At 41.5% G+C, this 21,459-nt stretch overlaps 1 protein-coding gene across 1 annotated transcript in view; it reads right to left on the bottom strand.

Moving 5' to 3' along the window:
• Positions 1–21,459, bottom strand: part of NRG3 (neuregulin 3) — a 1,058,867-nt gene that overhangs the window by 48,215 nt on the left and 989,193 nt on the right. Inside the window, exons 5-6 of the mRNA XM_019497070.2 lie at positions 16,126–16,228; positions 8,908–9,034 (exon numbers count right to left, since the gene is read on the bottom strand). Of these exons, the coding sequence (XP_019352615.2) occupies positions 8,908–9,034; positions 16,126–16,228 (230 nt within the window). The remainder of the gene's footprint in view (positions 1–8,907; positions 9,035–16,125; positions 16,229–21,459) is intronic.

The raw sequence follows: 21,459 nt of genomic DNA, 5'->3' as shown, positions 1-21,459 counted from the left end.
TTAAAACACTGATTTACAAAAGTCCATTAAAATGGGGAGGGAAAGGAAGACTGCAATTGGTACATCTCCTTTAACAGCAGATGCTATGAGAAATCAGCAGGACCATATACCATTCTGGGAATAGGTGAATAGCATAGTTAAAAAAAATCTGTACATGGCATTCACCTCACCTACCAATGAAATGTAGCAACCTCAAGATTAGAATGTGACAGCTATTTAACGGTACATAGAAATACCATCACCATAAGACTTTATTTTAAAGTCAGGAATTTCATGTAATTGTCCCAAGTGACAATAATTACAGAGAACAGGAAACAGCAAAGACTGAGTAGCAGAGTCACTTAATCCAGTCTGGAGACAAAGGAATTAAGTAAAATGAAGACTTCTCCATAGGGAAAGAAGAAAAAGGTCTTGAGACAAGGAAGACCACAGAAAGTTTTTGGGATGCGCACCTGGTAAAGTACAGAAGAAGCTTCAAGGAATTATAGGTATCCCCACACTTTCTGGGAGGCATAAGAAAATCAAATCTGAACCTTCCTCTTCCTCCTACTTGATAACTGGACCCATCAGACTTTATGAAGTTGGTACCATCACCTTGTGATAACACAAGGCTTAATCATATTTTTCACCATTAACTTCAATGCTAGAAGTGAAGACACCAGTACAAACATCCTAGGTAACTCGGTTCTGGACACAGATATGTGAAGTTCTTTCCATCATCCACAGATTGTGATGGTGTTGAAATAAGGTTCCATGGTGTCTACTTCATTTCCATGATTTAGGAAGTGCAACACACTCCCAGTGTTACTGTGTCCTACAAGGAGCGAGACCCAGCAAGACCAGGGGAAATTCTGCCTCCCCTGAGAAGTCCTGGTGTGGTCTTTGAACAGCAGAGCCTCACACATGGGAAATCTGAATAACTTCTGGGGATGATACAGCATTTGTCATATAACAGGGATTTTTTTTTTCTGTCCCCTTTCTGTCTGCTTTTTCCTATTTCTTTTGGAAATTTTGAGTCTTTTGGTTTTTTTAACTGTGATCATTTGTAAATATTTAATGAAGTGTGTTCCTCCTGCACTCTTGCACTAAAATGTGTCTAACAATAGAAACCATTATTACCTCACGCTATTATGCTACGTCCTTAGCTGTGCAAGGTCATTCTGTTTTTCTTCCTTAGTGTCTTTTCTCCCAAAGGGAAAATGCATTAAAAGCAAAGCTAAAGCAGCTCCTTGCCAGCAGCGACAAGAAGAACTGTGTGTTAATTACCATGATTGGTAATCAACATTCTGAACAGCACTGGTTAGAAAGCAGATTTGGCAGAAAATCATTATTATTGTTTATTATTTTAAGTCTCTAGAAATGGAAGTTCACAAACTACCCCTTCAGGCATTTTGGTTGTTGCAGGTGACGTAAGCATTAGTATGGCAAAACAAAAGGTCATTGCTGAAGCTTGTGGACTCTTTCTCAAGTGCTCAAAAGACACTATATAATTCTTCACAAAGTTGGTCCTAAAGATATGTTACTGAATTATGTCTGAAGGAAAACAGAGAGAGTACATTTAATAACAACTGAGACATAATTTATAGTAGAAAAAAAGCATAACAAAAGCACTGTACAGATTTTACCTCACCTATTATTCATTCAGGAAAAATAAACTGCAAACATTATGAAGCAGAAACACAACAGGATCCAGTGTTTTGTAAGGGGAAAGAGTAATGAGTAATGGAACCAAACTAAAGTAAATCATGGGGAAATTCAAAAGACATCACAAATTGAAATCAGGCCAGTATTATTGGAGGCACTCTTCCAAAAAAAAGTCACAGGATCTTTAATAATCATACATAATAATCCAGAAACTCTTCTTTCAGTAGTACAGGTTCTATGACTTCAAATAATTTGGGTTATACTGCTAAATTAGATTTAAACAGTTTCAGGCTAACTGGATCGACACAAAGTTTGCCCTGTCTACCATGCCAAATCAAACCCTGTTTTACATACGTTAGTCTAAACAGATTAAAAATAAGTGACATATATTGATGAGAGCCAGCTCCTATGTACTGCTCCAACAATGCAAAGCAGCCATCCAAAAGCCTAACTTAACTGTATGATTAAACTGAATTTGCAACACCTACGCAGTATAAAAACATCTGCATCATATGGGTGAACTGGACCTATTGTTTCAGTACAGTCTATAGAGTCTAAAGAAAAATATTCCTTAATTACTAAAAGGGGTCCTTGTAATTTGGCACCTAATATTGAACCAGAGTGTAGATGAGGCTAGAGTACTTTTTTAGCAATCTATTGGCATGCATGGTTTAATACTGACTCAGAGGTACAGAAGTTACTTACTGAACTGTCTGTTCCACTTCTAGCTGAACTTTAACATCTTTAGGTACTTGACCAGGCAAAACCCTTTCATATCATAAAAGATCTGACAAACTCACAGATGGGAATCATGTGATGTAACCTTAAATTCAACTAGGATCAATGATTCTTGGACACAGTCATCAAGGAGCACATTTGTGGGAGGCCTGCAGGGGAGATCATGCTCAGGGCAATCAGCATAGGTTCATCAAAGGCACATCCTTCCAGACCAACCTGATTGACTTTTATGACCAAGTAACTAAATCCTTGGATGATGGTGTTGCTGTGGATGTAGTCTTTCTAGACTTTAAGAAGGCCTTTGACACTGTCTCTCACCCCATCTTCATCAATAAATTAAGTGACTGTGGGATTGATGCTTACACAGTAGGTTGGGTAAAAAATTGGCTGATGGGGTGCACCCAGAGAGTAGTGGTGGACGGGTTGTACTCAACCTGGTGAGATGTGAGCAGTGAGGTCCCCCAGGGCTCGGTCCTCAGGCCCACACTGTTTAACATCTTCATCAGCAACTTGGACGAGGGGGTGGAAAGCATGCTGTCCAAGTTTGCTGATGACACTAAGATGTGGGGCAAGGTGGACACACTTGAAGGGAGAGAGAGGCTGTAAATAGATTTAGACAGACTACAAAAGTGGGCAGATGAGAATAGGATGGGGTTCAACGTAGACAAATGCAGCGTGCTGCACCTTGGGAGAAGGAATCCACAGGATACATACAGGCTGGGGAGTTCCCTTCTTGAAAGCACAGAGGCAGAAAGGGAGCTTGGAGACATTATTGACGCCAAGATGAACGTGAGCTGCCAATGCCAGACGGCAGCCAGCAAGGCCAGCCTTACCTTGTCATGCATCCAAAAGTGCATCTCAAGCCAGTCCAGAGAGGTGATACTCCTCTGTGCAGCTTTGGTCAGGCCGCAGTTGGAGTACTGCGTCCAGTACTGGGCACCGCACTTCAAAAGGGATGTGGCCAGCCTGGAGAGGGTTCAGAGGAGGGCCACCTGCTTGGTGAGAGGGCAGCAGGACAGGCCGTATGAGGAGAGATTGAGGAACCTGAACCTGTTCAGCCTCAGCAAGAGGAGGCTGAAGCGGGATCTGGTGGCTGCCTACAAACTCATCAGGGGAGATCAACAGCAAATATATAGAGCCCTTTTCTGCCCAGCACCACCTGGGGTGACAAGGAACAATGGTCATAAGCTGCTGGAGAATAGGTTTAGTTTAGAGATCAGAAGGCAATATTTTACAGTTAGGGTGGCCAAAATCTGGAAACAACTTCCTAGGGAAGTGGTCCTCGCCCCTACCTTGGGCAAATTCAAGAGGAGGTTGGGTGGTCACTTGTCTGGGGTCTTGTGAACCCAGCATTCATTCCTGCCTGTGGCAGGGGGTCAGGCTAGATGATCTGTTCAGGTGTCTCCTGAGCATAGCTACTATGAAACTATGAAACTATAAAATCTGTTGTTCATCTCATCCAGCAAAAATGGAGAAGAAATAGATCTACAATTATAAAATGAACTTTAACAAAGTTTGAGAAAGAGACAGGAACTTGTTTATGAGATTAACATTTCACTGTCTCCACATCTGTTTAGCACAATGTAAATGACATTTTGTGTGATGATTTCTTGGATTCAAAAATGAAATAAAAATGCAGAGAGAGAAATTTAAGCATTTAGAGAGGCTTTAATGCATCTTCTGTGATTGCCTATTATGCTCTAATTCTGGGTACACCACCAGGATCTTTGTTCATTTGTTCCAGTGTCTTTGTTCCTTGCTTCCCATGTCTTTGTTCATCCAAAAAAATTGGCTGGACTAGCAGTGTATGATTTGGGGAAAAGGAGAATGAGACCTTTAGAAAGTAACTAGGAATAGAAGATAAATACTTAGATGTTTTTCAAATATAATATCATTGTTTCAGTGTAGGAGTTTTTTTCTACATACCCAATGACATAAGAACATAAGAAGTGCCATTTACTCAGTCAGACTATAAGGCACCTGATGCCATCCCAATTCATATATGTGATTAACAGGTCAATCACACCTTAAAATAGTAACCCAGCCACAAGGTCGAGTCAGTTTAAGGCATGATAATACAGTAAATAAGCCACATAGTTGCTCCACATATAATGGAGCAACTCATCTTTATCATACCTTAAACTGAACATGTGGCTGGTTGGGGCTGGCTCCTGCCAGATCCTGTCAGGATCCAGAATGCACTAGACTGTGGTCCAGGACACAGCTATCTTTTATCCAATTGGGCTAGAAGCACAACCAGTCTCTGGCCTCCAGACTCCTACCTGACCCCTGGAGGAAGATGGGGTGCATGGTGAGCCTGACACCCCAATCTTTGGCTCACTGTGCCTCAGGCCTTTAAAAACCACCTGTGAAACGAGCCTGTACACTCAGTTTTCTGACATCCCAGCACCTGGGGACCTCAGGATCAAAGAGCCTCTCCCAAATCCCAAGGTCCCATGCATTAAGGGTGTCAGAAAATGGGGATCCCTAACCCTTGGATCCCTGTGTTATGGGACCTGTACTAACCATGTCTGACACTGAGCTGGACAGCATATATGGTTTTATAGATCCCCATATACCAGGAACTGTAAAATCTGCATGTGCCACTTAACTTGATGGCAAAGAGGATGTTTACTCATCTCAGGGTACAGGGACTCGGAGATCGGGCTGTGGCACCCAGATCCCAGCCATGCTCTGGGACAAATAAAACCCTGTATGCCATCACCTGACATTTTGACAATCAGCCGACTGTCAGTTTGGACCAGGGACCAAACTGTGGCTGGTTCCATATCTATGTGTAGTTCCTGGCCCCCAGGGGCAGCGCCAGCCTCTTTCCAGTGAGGGGGCTGAGGTGGGCTAGACAGAACATTGTGGGGGTCTGTGCTACATAACTTCTGGACATGGGCCCCATGGGCCAGGCTGGGCTGAGGGCAGGAGTGGGGTGGGCTCAGCTGTGCAGGGAGTGCAGCAGCAACCAAGGAGAGAGGCGGGGAGCTTGGATAGGGGTGGCGCTGGAAGGGGTGGCTACAGGAGGCCTACCACAAATTTTGGGATGGCTATATCCCACCCAAACCCTGCCTAGCACCAACTCTGCCAGCCCCAACTAAAAATCAGCTGACTGTCATCACCCAGGTTTCAACTTGCTAGTGCAGGGGGAGCCCAGGATCATGATCCCGGGCTCCCCCTGCACTGGCAAATAAGATGTGATTTGAATCTAATCTCTGGTCCCAAAACTGCATATTTTGCCATGCACATGTGGCATGGCAGGAGGTGCAATTGTTGGGATCACAGATTAGATCCCATCACACTTTAAAATGAATCTCTGTCAAGAGCTTAGGTGGCAGAATACAGATGCTGAGGAGAAGAGTTAACAGGGCCTGTCCAAAATCTTCCATTTCCTGTGTAGCAGAAAGCCCTTTTTCCTCTTGCCTGCATTTGCTCTCCCCTCTTTGGATATGTTTCTCTTTTTCTACCTTTTCTTCCTTCCTCTCTCTTTCACTTTAAGATAAGGAATTGTGTTTTAAAATGTGTATGCGTGTATTTTGTATCTCCCCTTGTAGTTTGGTATTTTTATCTATTTGTGTGCCATGGCATTTGTAGCTTATATGTTATACTCCTCACCTTTCAACTTTCAACTAAATGTGTTTTAGTAAGTTATACATTGTAACAATGTTAACAAGGGCAGGAATCAAACTGTCCTTCTCTGTATCAGGCTGGCCCCTGAAAGAGCCAGTGAATCAGTGATTGAATGTGTAACAAAGTAGCATACAGTAGTTAACACCTGGAAGCTGCAGATCAACCAGCGGAAGAACTCAATAGAAGACAATGTAACAACCGGGAAATCTCTAAACATCACTGATCAAGGGCTAGATGCCCTGGCCTGAGTTAATCAATGCCGGGGACCAACTTTTGGGCTAAGTATTTCCAGATCAACTGCTCCCAGAGCCCTATTCAAAATTCATCAACGGACTGCCAAACCTGCACGTACATGCGGATGACCCCTGGGGCTGACAGATGCTGTCCAGTACCCACCGAGGTGGGGGAAGTCCCACGAGGGTCAATGACCCCTGGATTGGGCAAACCTGAAAACTGGGGAGTCACCAAAGTCTGCCAAGGACAGATAAAATGCAGTGAAAAGTGACCCTTAGTGGCGCCCTCTTGATCTCCAACTCGACCAGACCTGTTCAGCCAGAAGGACCAGCCGGCGACCCCCTTCTGGAAGATAACACCACGCTGAAAGAAGCCTCAGCGACAGACTCCAGCGCTTGTAGGATAGGTATACCTGACTCTGTAGCCTGCTACTGTGTGTGTGCATGTGTGCATGTGTGTGTGTGTGGGGACCAGCCCCAAGGTTTATGATTACAGTGTTTCAATCTGCCTAATAAACTAGAACTTTAAGGATCCCAAGTTGGACATTTGTAGCCAACACCTGCTCCTCTCTCATTGCAGTTTCCAGCTTTCAAAGTCTTAGGAAGATCCAAATAAGGGACTGTACTCCTATCTACCATGGTCAATACCTGCTGATGGACCCTTTTTCCAAGAATTTTTCCAATCCTCTTTTGAACTCGGTATGATCCTCCAGCTGATCTTGTGGCAATGAATTCTGTAAATTAATTGAATGCTGTGTAAAAAAGAACTTCTTTCCCCTTGTTAGTTTTAAACCTACTGCCTAGTAGTTTCAGTTCTAGAATTGAGAGAAATGGTGAATAATAAATCCCTATTTACTTTCTTTGCATCATTTAGCAGTTTTAGACTTCTTTCAGGTCCCTGCCTCAAGTGTCTTCTTTCTAAACTGAAACATTTTAGCTTATTCAGACTCTCCTAATATGGAAGTGTCTCCATAGCCCTGATCATCCTTGTTGCCCTTCAGTGTAGGTTTTGTAGTTCTTTTATATCATTTTTAAGGTTTGGAGACCAAAGCTGTACATAGTATTGTAGGTATGGATGCACCATAGATTTATAGAAGGGCACAATGATATTTATTTTGTTTACAATTCCCTTTCTAAATACTTCATGCTTATGGGATTGCACCTAATTTACATGTAACTTGATTCATAAATCACTGATTATGATACTTTATAGACACTTCAAATCTCCAGATTATGGTGCATGCATATTAGGGCTGTGCGAAGCTTCAGGTGCTAATTTGATTTGGAGGAGATTTGGCCCAATTCAGTGGCCGAATCTCCAAATCCAAATCAAATCAGGGGACCTATAAAAAGGTCCAAATCAATTAGAAGCTCTCTTAATCAATTTGGAAAAGATTCAGAGAGCTTCAATGATTTGGGCAGTCCCTGCCTGTGATGAAGCTGGAAGCTGGAGACAGACTCAGAGCTGGTAAGTAGTGGGCAGGGAAGGGGGGCCTGGAGGAGAGGGGAGGGGACCATGGGGGGGACCCCTACCATGTCCTATCCCCTGCCTGCTCCCCCAGCCCCCCCAACCCCTGCCCGCTCCCCCCCTCCATGGCTGCCCCACCAGCCCTAGCTCCCCGTGCTTTAAAAAAAAGCCCCAACTCACTAGGTGCTTCCCAGCGGGGGGCAATCCCTTCTGACCCCCACTGCACCCCACTGTATGGGGGGCTCTGCCACAAGCTCCCTGACCCCGCCCCCCCGCTCTCCCAGCTCCCCCATGGTTGCCCCACCCACCCCAGCTCCGGCCGCTTAAAGAAAAAAAAAAAACCGCAATCACCGGATCCTGCAGTTGCTTTGGTGGGCTCATGAAAGAGCCCCCCACATGATGTGGGGCAGTGTGGGGTAGCAAGAATCATCCCCTGCTTGGCAGGAACTAGTGTGTCCAGGGTTTTTTGCTTTTTTTTCCTTAAAGGGCTGGAGCTGGGATAGGCAGGGCAGCCATGGGGGGCAGGGGCTGGAACAGCAGGGGTGGGTAGGGGGGGTCATGCAGAGTCCCCCACACAGCAGCGGGGCACCCGGGGGAAGTGGGGATCACCTCTCTGCCCAGCAGCACCCGGTAAGTTGGTGCTTTTTTTTTCAAAGAGCCAGGAGCTAGGGCGGGCAGAGTAGCCATGCCGGGGCTGGGAGAGTGGGTAGGGGATGGGCATGTATGATTTGGAGACTCAGCAGCAGCCAAGTCTCTGAATTAGAATCAGGGACAGTGATTTGAATCACCAAATTGAATCGCTGTCCCCCGAATCAGCCGAATATGAATCCCAAGTGAATACTAGCCGCTTTGCACAGGCCTAATGCATATATAGTGCATGCTGTAGCTTCTGGAGCAATATGGAGATTATTTGTAGCTCATTTTTATTCTTAATAGATTATACTGGACAGTTTAAAATCACTCAAAAACAAAGGGAAATTCCTGTTCCTTCTTGGCCCTATCAACAAGAGATATAAAGTAATATTGGAAATAATATTAATATTAGTTTTTTTCATCATTACATTTCAAAGTATTTTACAAATAAGATATGTCTTATTATCATTTTAAAGGTGGTAACAGCAGTACCCAGGTCAGATCACCCTGTAATTTACTAGACTGTTGAGTGCTGAATTTGGAAAGTTTACTTACATTTTGTAGCTGGACTCTGTTTTGGGTCAAGGTCTCTGATTTTGCCATCATACTGGAAGCATTTAAGCTGTAGGTTTTCCCATTCTGTGTTTCTTTCAGCTGTTCCTGAATTTGTTTTGTTTGTTTTCTGCAGGTACAAATAAAATTCAGATGGGAATTTGTTTGATTTCTCTATTTCAATAACTGATATTCTCATATTCATGCTTCCCTGTTGCTACAACCTCACAGTTGCTATTCAGTGATGATACACATGATAGGTAATTATACACAGACAGCTCCTAGTGGTTTTGAAAACCAAGTCAATCTGGCAGCTGATCTAACACTATCTACTATTTCAATGCAGCAGTTATCATCTAGTGAAATTTAAAGGGGGGAAGAAGAGAGCTCCTCATTTTAAATAATTTCCTTTTTCTGATTATTTCAGTATTAAACTAGATATTGGCATTGTAGTATTTTTGTAAGGAATTATCCATTAAGTATTTAACAACAGTTCTCAAATGGCTCTGGATACTTGAAAACATTTTTTTTAAATTCATAGTGGAGATTTTTGGACATGATACCACTGTTATTATCTATTTGTTATAAAAACTGCTAAAGGATCTTTGAATTATATTTGCAAAGCATTAGAGAAATGATGCTTAGTTTACAGGCTTTAATAATGAAGCTGCTTATTTGGACAGACAAAATCTTCGGCTATGAACTCAAGTGTCAACAATAGGTTCATAACCAATTCATGTTATGGGAAGTGAACCAATGATTTGTGCCAGAGATGGGAGAATCATTAGGTGAGTTAACAACGACACATTTAATACTGCATTTCTGTTTCTAGTGCATTATTGTACTGTCGTTCTAAGTTCTAAATTTCAGTACATCACTAAGGATGGGATGCATTTTAAAGGTTTATTTTATCTTCTGAATACAGATATGGATCAGCTGGACAACAACTGGTAGATGAATACAATTTTTGGCCTTTCATTCTGTGATTCTTCATTTAGTTTTGATAATCAACATAGTACGTGACTCTACCTTAAACCGGTGCTGCTGCATTAAACCAGTGGGGCTGAACTTTCATGGTAGGAGTGACACAAATTAGTCTTACACCCTTCTAAGGAATTTGAAAACCAAGTCAATCTGGCAGCTGATCTAATACTGTCTAATAGCTCTAAACCCTTAGTGCCACTCCAGTTCCCTTCCTTTGCCCAATATACTGCTCTTCTTTCTGTTCCTTGCCTGGTCTGATGCTTTGCTTTCTGTTTCCTGCTGTGCTTCCTGCCATCTGCTGCTATGATTTGTGCTGCTTGCTGTATCTGCCACTGTGCTGCACATTCCCTTCTTGCTGGGTGATCTGCTGTGTGCTGCTCACAGAAGCTGCTCATACATCCACGATTTACACTATTAAGAAATACATCCATAAAAATAGTTATATTTCCTTTTCTGGTTACAGAAGTGAGCTTGTGGAGCTGCAGCAGCATTCCAAGTGTGTCCTTAATAAAGGCCACATACACGTGGGATGGTTCCAGGACACAAAATTCCTATTGGTAAGACACCCTTACATGATCTACAGCTTTGATTATGAGACTAATTTTGGAAAGTGATAAGGTAAGTTAAGGTGCCAGAATGCTTTATTTTAGTGCTAAATGCTTTACAATGCAAGCATCTCTCAGAGGAACTAAGGGCACCTACATGCCTGCCCAATCCCTTCTCCGACACCTGCTAATTAGCAGGCCTTGGAGCAGACTCTATTAATCGAGTCTAAGTAGCACACTCCAGCAGCCTCAGTATCACGTGTATTCAGCCTCAGAGTCAGGTGTAAAAAGCACCCCTCCTGCCCTTTCGAAGTATGTAAAAAGCACACCTCCTAGCCTTTTGAAGTGCAGGGAGCCACTGTAACTGAAGTGCCTCCCCCCAACTCCAGAGCACATGTAAAGATGCCCTAAGGGTGCACTTTGTGCATTCAAGCCCAATATGACTAATGGAGTTCAAGAGTCTCAACAATCAACAATATAAAGACATCAAAAGTCTTATCACTGATCTACTCATTGCTGACTTGACCCAGAGCCCAATAAAATAAATGGGATTCTTTTCACTAATTTCAGTAGGTTTTGAAATTGGATGAGGCTGGATGAAAGGAAGGAGGATAGACAACTCTCCTCACAGATCAAAGCAGAAAATGGAAGGAAGAATAAGTCACTGCAATGTGAAAGGAAAGAGGGGAGAAGAAAACCAGGTATAGAAAGGAATATTTAAAATATAGAGTTGATTGAAAAATAGGATGTATTATTTATTAAAATAAAGAAATACATTTTCATCTTTTTCTGTTGAAATTTAAATTTGTTTTAAAAAAACAGAATTTTGCCAGGCCTAGATAATAAACTGGAATTAAAGAAGCAGACTAAAGAATGTGGGAAAAAATACCTGGGAAATGGAGCTATGATTAGAATGGTCCTGCATTTCAGATACCAATCAGGAATTCAAACGATCTTGTATGAATTTGAAAAGCAAAAATTGTGCCATTAGGCTGTGTGAAGTATGTAAGTGCATTGCTTACCAATCCACAATCAAATCAGGATTTAGGTATATCATCAAATATATTTAGGAAATACTTAAGATTCAAAAGAGTTGAAAGTAAAATATGAAATGAAGATGTGAACATTTCATAAAATTTATCTGATATAAAATTCTGCTTTGTGTTCACTCTATGTACAGCAGAAAAATAAGGATCAGCATAAGTTTAACCCATAGAACAGAGCAAGATGAATAATGTTTGTGAACAGGCATGAAAATCCCTGACTATCCATTTTATCTTTCAACTTAAGCAAATGTATTCTCAGGCCCTTCAGTTTCTACTGACCTGCAGTTTTAAACCATAATTCAGCACAGCACCTAAGCACAAGCTAAAATAATAATAATAATAAAAATCTCACTCAGGTTTAAGAGCCAGCTTAGTGCAAGCATGTATTCTTCACATGTTTTGCACAGGCATATTGCTAATCAATAAAGGAAGTTTTATAAACAGGGCTGGATAAGAAGTGGTTTTCCTAGCCTACAATTTTTTTTTATTTTTGGGTACTTGAAAATGTCTTAGAAATGTTCATGAAGTAAAGATATGGGGAAAAATGGATGTGATCAATTGAAATATTTTGTTTAGATAATTTTGAAATATATATATATTTCACATTTATACATTTCACTATAAATGTATTTAACTATTAAAACCCAAAGACATTTCAAACCAAAAAACCTGCAACTGTTTTATTTTTAAAAAATACCAAAATGAAGTGTTTCAAATATTTCAAACCTTAAAAAATAAAATCAAAATGGAAAATTCAAACAAACTCCTCTGAAGTTATTTTTTTTCAAAATGTTCTAATACACAGATGTCTTGCTGAAAAATTTCTGATCATCTCTAGGTTTAGCAGTTTACAGGCCATGCTTGGAAATAGTTTATTGACTTGTTGGACTATATACCTATCATCTGGACATTTGTTAAAATAACTGTGATTTATTAATCTTTTTTATAAACTACTTATAAATAGAATTTCAATACAAACCATGACCTAAATTATGACAGCCAAACAAAAGGATCTAATATTTAACTCTTCTCTCCTGTTTTATGTATATGCAACTTGTTTATTAAGTTTAAATTCCAGGCATAGTATATGCTTTAAATATAAAAGCTGGAAAAAGTTTGGCTTATGAAGTTATTATTTAAAAGTCACATGCCATTTAAAATATTTATTTTAAACCTGAATTTCTATAATCAATGGGTCTGATGCATTCTATTTTACAGATGTTCTGCTGGCAAACAAAATAAGCTATTATTCTTCTGTCCTTCAGCAAGAAATTCAAATTCAAATCACCAGCGTCAATAAAAATCAGTCATAAAGAACAGTGGCCCAGTTTCTCATTGCACCATTGCCCCCCTGTTTTAAACTCTTAAAACACTTTTATAACAACCCCCAAACGAATACCTGCAAGGTTATATAGTAACCAAAAATCCTATTCTTCCTTTGATGGTATATTAAAAAGTAGTTCTTTTCATTAAAAAAGAAAATTGAAAATGACTGGAGAAATATGCAGTAACATTAGGTTCCACAATTAAGCTAAGTAAATTGGGCTTGCTTTGTTAACAAAATATTGTTTTTAGCAGGACTGTCTTCTTCAGAGATTCCTTGAATTTTGTAGACATTTTCATTTTTGTATATGCCATCTATAATTATTATATGTGGATCTTGGGCTCTGCATGTGTGGCAGGGCAGGACAAGGGAGAAATGTGAAATGCTTCCTAGAGCACCTCTTCTATGATTAGGAACTACACATTCTAAGGAAGGTACCTGGGTTATCATTTAGTAAGGTGAACTCTTAACAACAGTACACTGTCATGCAGCAAGAACGGATATAAAGAGTTTTAAAAATTCAGGTGCTGGCAGAAAGTCACTGTTCAGACAGTCCTATTAGTTATAATGGTGGTATAACTTGTACAATTTGTACTGGTGGTGGTGCATATCATTTCCACTGATAGGCAAATCTCACTAATGAGGAAGGATTTGTATAACACACTGCTCTGGACTGCAAAATGTGCTGGGTAGCATCTAGCTTTTCCACTTGCCACCCTCCAACCATTTCAAAATGCCTATCACTGCCTGTCTTCTTCAGGCTGTGGCAGACCTATTCTACTACCTGTTTATGAGGCTACAAGTTTATGAGGTTATAAGGTTTATGACCTTCAATAACTATCCTGAACAGTAATCTGAGAGGGTCTCATGGCCAAAGCTTTCCTAGAAGGAAGCAGAAGGCTAGTTAGGAAATTTAATTTTTGACATAGTCTGGCAGTACTAGTCGGATGGGTCCACAGTTAGGGTATCAGGGAAGGTGTGCTGGTTGCTGCTTTTGGTTCCTGTGTGTGGCATATTAAGCCTCTAACAGTATGAAGGATTCATTTCAATAGTGAATTCCAACTTGCTCTGGGCATGGGGGATGAATTCGGCTCCATTCACATTGTTAGTGACAGTACTGTACGATCTCCCTAGTATTTTCTAAGCTATAGCTCTCAGGTCTGGCATAGGGAACTGTTCTGTCTCGATCTCAGCTTTATCCTTTCTCCTGAATTGTTAGCAGACTCATGATGCAATTCACAAATCTATGAGCAAACTGTATGAAATATTACTCTCCCCATGAGCTGTGATAGGTTGCAGTGATGACTTACCACTACCTTCCCACAGTAGTATAATCAGGGACATTATAGATAACAAGTTTTGGAAGAGAGAGAGAGATAATGTTCCTCTTATTGTGTTCCTTGGTTGTAGTATTTCTTTCTACTTTTTAAGTTCTTTTTCACAGCATCTACCGCATTTTCTCTCACAAAACACAGACTTTTCCCCCCAAAATCAACATAGACACCCCCCCCCCCAAAAAAAAAAAAATAGGAGAGTATGTATTAACTGGGGAAGCTGATTTTCTGCACAGGATAGAAGGCATCCTGCTTAGATGCCTGCTTCACAGTGAAGCAGATGTTGCATTATTATTCAGAGACCTGAGGGCATGAATTGACTTAATTTTTCATTGTTTTCCAATCCAGTGGTATTAACAATAGCCTCTCCATTTAATGGTCTTGAAGTTCCACTAATCAAATTAACCTTTGTTAGGTCAATTTTTTTATCTTCTAGCTATTTCTGGTTTACTTCTCCTATTTCACAGTCTCTTTAGCTCGTTCCAGAGTCATAGATCTACTAATGAAGACCAGTCTTTAGGAGAAGCTAGGGTTTCAGATTTAGTTCATCAAGGAAGTGGGGAGAGGCTAGATCATCTGAAGATTGGGCTCTATCAGGCTCTCTCATAGCCCCTTCTCTATTAAGTCATACCCCTGAAATATGTGTGTGTATACATATACACACACATATATATATACATACATACTATATATATATATATATATGTATATGTGTGTGTATATATATATGTGTGTGTGTGTGTGTGTGTGTATCTCAAAATAAGACTTTTGGCTCATGAAATATTTTGCAAAAGGAAAGGTAGTAAATTAGGGTGAATGCATTTGGAAAAATATGAAAACAAAGCCTTCACTCAAAACTCAAATCAAAATTTTCATTAAGGTTTAAAAAACCTCTGATAACTTATCCTAAATAATATTTTTCTTTTCTTTTCCATAATATCTCTGCACTTCCTAATTGAAGCTGAAAATAGAAATGCTGAAACATCACAAAGGAGGGTTTTTTTGTGATTATTCCACCATTTTGCAAACACAAGAGGTTTGGTTAGGCTCCTAAACTATTGGATACTTGTCCAATACAAGCCTCTAAAACTTCTGAATTTCAGTCACTGTAAAGAAGCAAATCCAACTAACATTGAATCCGGCATGAATTTAGTCACTAACTACACTGGGAGGAGGGTTGGGGGAACACACAGGATATTTATTTATAAGGTGGTACTGACATGTATGAAATCTAATTATCTACATGCCATTTTCAGCTTTGAGGTGTTTCTAACTGAAATAACACAAATGACTTAAAAGACAATGAGCAGTAAAAAGGACAGGGAAACAAAAAAAATGGAAAGAGAATACTGCTGCTTGAAAACCTTTTTCTTACAAATCACACACAATTGTGTCATGTTGTTGTCATGTTTCCTGTTTGTTTCAGGGTTATTTTTGTTATTTAACAAGATCAGTCATTTACAAACTGTTAACAGTTGGTTCCTAGTTACCTGTGAAACACTTTCTGGGGGCTACCTTTGTGTTGGTAGCTCTTTCCCTTTTTCTCATCATACAAAAACAAAAGAGTATTTAGGGGAGATGAAGTGAAGTGCAAAGGTGACACAGCATGATTAACCTTTTATTTTCCAAAGGAAAAAAGACCCAAACATTTACCGCCTTGAATTTACATTGGTGTAACTGAGGTCAAAGTCAGACAATAAATATCATAATAATGGGAGGCTTAAGTGACTAAATTCAAGAAAGAGAAACTGATAGCACAAAGGAAACAGGGACTTTTTCACTAGTAGGAGAAAAGAGAACATATTATATTTTAAAGCTATTTATCGCGGAGTCGGATATATGAACTGAAGAAAATCAGACATACAGAAACCTGCTGTTTGAATATTTCTTCAGCGAGATTACCAAATTTTACAGTGGTGGAGAAACTGATGAGGTGAAAGGCCATACAATAGGACAGAAGTTAAAACACACTGAACAAATATTCTTACTTTGTTTTGAAGTAGAATGCTGCACAGAGCATGCCCACTATGACTATGCCAAAGACGATACAGGAGATAGACAGCACCTGCCGTTGGTATACCTCTTCACTCTCTGTGGACAGTAAAATTGAGAATTATGAGTATTGAGAATTTGTGAAAACTTGTTTTCAAATTGTCATATTTTCATTGAAGATTCACAAATATAAGCAGTTTTGGAGGTTTAGCTTAGCTAAGCATTCAATGGCTTGGATACTCCTCTAAACCTCAGGTCTACAAATCAGTCTAGAAAATTCACAATAACATGGCTTCTTGAGAGATTTCTTTAAAATGGCTCTAATAGACACTATAAGACAATTGAAAAGACGGATGTTGGATCAACAGATATTATATATTTGGCTTAAGTGGCATCAAGCTTTTCAGGTGGTATCAGATTCTACATGATAGCAGTTTCCAGACCAGCTTCTAATGCTAGGGACAGAGAGCATTTTTACATGTGCACTGTGGGGAGGAGGGGTGTTTTAATTAGAGATGATTTAATTAAAGTATCTCAGTGTCTCATTTATCAGTGTCCCTGCACTTCAAAATGGTGGCAGGGGTGTTTTAATTAAAAGTGCTTTTAAATTACAGTGCATCAAATCAGCCTCCCAGCATGTTTACAGGCACCCAAAAATTACACATAAACCAGTATAAGTGATTGGAAACTGTCCTAAACCTGTAATGGAACAGAAGTTCAATACACACAGACTGGTTTCAAAATGGCAGAATCTGGTTTAAGATACACCTGGATGGATATAGTATTAGGCTGAATCACTTTAGGTTAGGCAGCTCTATCAAACTTCTGTCTTAGATCCCCTCCTGATTCAAGTTACTTTGCAGTACCCTGGCATCCCAGGATGCTATGTAGCCTCCAGCTGACGCCCACTCAAAGGGAGAGCAGGCTAGCCTCTGCCTGGGGTCCTCTGGTCCTGCCAAGCTGGGTTAGCTCCACCCCCCTGGCTGTCAAAGAGCTGAGACAGCAAGGCCTCTGCTCCCCAGCCTGTATCCTGCCCACACCTGTCTCCCCTGCAGGCAGTGCAGGGGGGGGGGGGGGCGCAGGTGGGGAAAAAGAGCCCCCACCCCACAGCTCCTGCACTAGGGAACCTTAGGGTATTCCCCACTCCCACCGCAGGCTCCCCATGAGCCTGGGTCTGGCCAGCTGTGGAGATCCCTGCACCAAGGGTAGTTCCCCAACCCACCCTGCCCATGTGGCTGCACTGGCAGCTTAGCCTCACAGCCTGAGAGTCTCTAATCTGCAGCAGGGAGCGGGGAAGGAGTCCTGATCCTGGTGTTACCCCCACTCCCCAAAAGCCAGGCATCTGCCCATGTTGGGGGAGCTCCACACCTCAGGGGGTTTTCCCTACCCTGGGCTAGGCTCCCCCTAAGACCTAGTCTGCCCAGCCACAGGGAGCCCCATAGCAAGAGTGATTCTCTCCCCCATGCAGCTGGGCCAGCTGTTCAGCTCTGACCCCTGTGAGTCAGAGACTAACAGGAGGGACAGAGGAAGAAGTCCCCTGTCCTGATGCTGGCCCTCCTGAGCCAGGCATCTGGGCTTAGCAATGACTGGAAGGTGTGTTTTTGTGCCCCCTGTCTTTTGGCATGAACCAATGTAGACATCTGCCTGCCTTTCCCAATTGAAGAGTGAATGTGAATTTTGTTAATTATTGTTCCAATCTATGTGTAACACCAACACATACACTGGGCTGTGTATTGGTTTTTTGTGTGTGTGTATGTTTTGATATGGGCAAGATGGTTCCTGTTGTTCTGGCCATGTGCTCTGCACATGGCAAGCTGGGGCCTTTAGATAGGCAAAATATGTAAAACCCCCTGGCTTAATTGGCCAGAGGAAGCAAAGGATTCTTCAGGCAGATTGGCTGGAATAAAGACTGAAATGTGTACCTCCTGGATTGGACAAGTTTTGGGTGATGTTACACCAGATATATAACAATGAGTCACTAGGGCTTTTTCTTTCCTGGGGATGATGACAGCTGCACAGCTACATTGGGAGCCAGAAAACCTGCTCCCAGGAGGTTGGGGGAATATGCCTCTCTCCCTTTTCCCTGGAGAGGCAAGCAAACACTATTTGAAGGGAAAGCCTCAGGTAGAGGGAAAGGAAGTTTGTTTGGGAGTTTGAGACTCCTATTTCCTCCCTCTTACTTTTCTTTTTCTTTTTTTTTCTTAGGTAGGTTAACACTATGAGGGTGTTAATCACTGGAACAAAGTACCCAGGAATGGGTCCTGGCAGTTACTGGCTACAGGGGCCTGGACCCCTCTGCTTGTAATTGTATCATCTTAGCATGGGGTATAGCTGAGACCCAATGTCCAGGCTGCAGCCATAGGTGTGGGGTTTTGTTTGCTGTTTCTATAGCCATGGTGTTTCACCCTAGCTGAATGGCTGAACCCCAGGTATATATTCAGGCCTCAGTGCAGTATAGGGATGGCCAGATTTGCTGTCCAGTTCAGGCCCACTAAGGTAGGCCTGACCTCTCCTTTGAAGTTTTCTTTGTGCAGTTTCTGCCCTGCAGAGCTGGAATTGGGATGAGGAATTTAGGGGTATGGCATGCTGTCTGGAAGCACAGTTAACCCCTCAAGGCCACCACATGGAAGTGGAAATCACCCTACAGCATCACAGGGAGCAATGAGGGGCCCCTTGCAATGCAAAAGGACCCCTTTTCTCTAAGAGCTTCCCATGTCCCAGAGAACCCAAGGAGCAGCTGAAAGGACTCTCCAATAAAGTCTATCCATCTAGCCCATTGCTAAAGGGCAGGTATAAGGGCACAAGCCCCAAAACTTCCTTTTGGGTAAGACCCAAGTCTCAGACTGCCTGGGCATGGGTGAAGCCTCCCCAAGTGGGTGCAATCTATGAAATATGCCTTGTAATTGGTAGTGTTTTAAATTGTATTTAGTGTTTTCTTTGCCTTTGTTTCTGCAATAAGTGTATCTTCTGTAGTTACACTAGTTGCAAGGCAGGGGTTTTGTTTACGTGGGACACCCTAGTGACTGGGTGTTTCCCAGGTAGTATAGGAGGGGGCTCAAGCCAAGGTAAAATATATTTAGACCCCAAAATTGAACCCAGCCCTCGTTGCTGCTGACCGATGCCCGGCAGAAGGGTTACATATGCAACTTAAGAAACCTGCAAAGACTAGATCTATTCTACCTCCACCACTTTGTCTGTCTGTACTTAACCTAGATGATTCTAGATTATACCACTAGGAAGGAAGAGGAAAGATATTAGGCCTAATGCATTGCCAGCCCTGAGCAAAGTTTACTAAATTCACATGCTAGTGGATTTCAAGTATTTCTTTCTTTTCCCGACCAGAAAATAATTATTTTCATTTTGACTATCCAGTGTTATTATCTTTTACTCTCATGTCATGATGACATGAGACATGATGACAAACAATATGAAACACTGTGGGATTTACAGTGCTGAAAAGCTTATCAATAGATTTGCATAGAATCCAAAGCCCCTGTTCTACTACCAAACACAGGACACTGCTATCATGATATTACCTATTTTTTACAATAATTTCTTTGACAAGCTTCATAGTATTTCAGTTAATTTGAAAGCAGGAAGAGAGTGAAAATAAAAAGTATGAAAATCAGAAAAAAGATAATACATGCCAATAAATGAAGCCAATTAATATATAATTAAAGCTAATACAAACTTTTCCCATAATTCTTTACATATAATATTTCATTTTTTTAAGTTTCTACTATTCAAATGGACAATATTTGAAGCATCTTGATTGATTTTGAGGGTCCTTAATACAGGGGCACAAAGCTACAGAAAAATGGTATAGTAATATTTAGATGCCAAGGGATAATATTGTGTGGGCTCAGGAAATATAAAAAAAGAAGTGATATAAGTAGATTAACAGTGCCCTTTCCAAAATTCATCTTGTAGAACATTTTCACAAAATGATGCCATTTGATTTGGAATGACAAAAAGTATTCATAATGAAAGTTATTCCTATTTCTCAAGTTTTCAGACTTGACCAGTCAATGAACTTCTGATCCAGATCCCCTCCCAACACAAGTTAGGTCACAGTCCCCCAGAATCTCAGGATGCACTACAGACCCCCACTAATCACACTTGCAAGGCAGGCTCACCTGTGGCCCAGCTCTTCTGATCCATCTAGGTTGGGTGGCCCCAGGCTATCACAGAGATGAGGCAACAAAGCCTCTTTTCCCAGCAAAGCTGGCTGCAGTATGGAGGATGGGCAAAAAGGGGAATGGACCCTTGCCTCAGCCTTGGCCCCCACAGCTGGGATCTGCATAGCAGGCGGGGCAGGGCGGGGGGAGCCAATGAGTTGGAGGCTTTCCCCATACAGCCTAGTCCTGCCAGGAAGCAAACATCCCAGGCCTGTCCCCTCACTAGCCCCCCCACCTCTTAGCCATGATGGAATGGTGGGGGCAAAGAGACCCTCACCTAACATCCTAACTGGAATCTGTCCAGTGGATGTGGGAGCAAGCCCCTGAGAGGACGGCTTTCTCCCTACACAGCCTGGCAGTGAATACCCCAGCTCTGCCCCTTTGACTTCCCCTGCCTCTGAGCTGTGGAGGGAGTGGGGGGCTGGGGCAATCACTACCTGGTGCAGTTGGGCTGCATGATGGGCTCCCCACTACCCTGGCTGGGGGGAGGGGGGGCGGGCAGCAGGGCTGGGGGCAGGGGGGCATCCATTTCTCTTCCTAAAAGATAAATGTTCAGGTTATTTGGATTTTGTTTTTTAGAAAGATTTTTTAAAATTTATTTCTGACCACCTCAAGTGCATAGAAGTATTGAGAAGTTTCAGACTTTAATCGATGTTTCTTGTAAATAGCTCTTGGAGAAGTTTTATATTTCAAGTTGGAAATATACACGATATTGATGGTAGCTAAAGAGTGATGCAAGTAACATGAGATCCATTGACAAACCAGCTTTATTTTCTAGGTTACTGTCCTTCAGTGCAGACTAACATCAATTTGGATTACTTGTACTGGATCTCAGAGCGAGTCACTTATATATGTTAGCTGAAATGGTACTGCATCAGATTAAGAGTATCAGACTAAAGCAATGACATACATTAAGAAAATATAAAGTTGATTCTGTTTCATGTTAAATACACTCTTAAATTGAAGACTGGCATATGACATTTGTTTACTGAAATATAAAGCATTAGCCAAGCATAATGCCATATTTAAAGCCAGGCTTAAATCAGTAATGAAGATGAGAATATTTATGCTCAATTCTTCCTTGTCCATTATTAACCACCTGAAGTTTTACACAGTTATCATCTCTATTCAAAGCCTTCTCTTGCTTCCTTC

This window comes from Alligator mississippiensis, chromosome 6, assembly GCF_030867095.1.
Source record: "Alligator mississippiensis isolate rAllMis1 chromosome 6, rAllMis1, whole genome shotgun sequence".
Taxonomy (NCBI): domain Eukaryota; kingdom Metazoa; phylum Chordata; order Crocodylia; family Alligatoridae; genus Alligator; species Alligator mississippiensis.
This window is presented reverse-complemented; position numbering and strand designations above follow the sequence as displayed.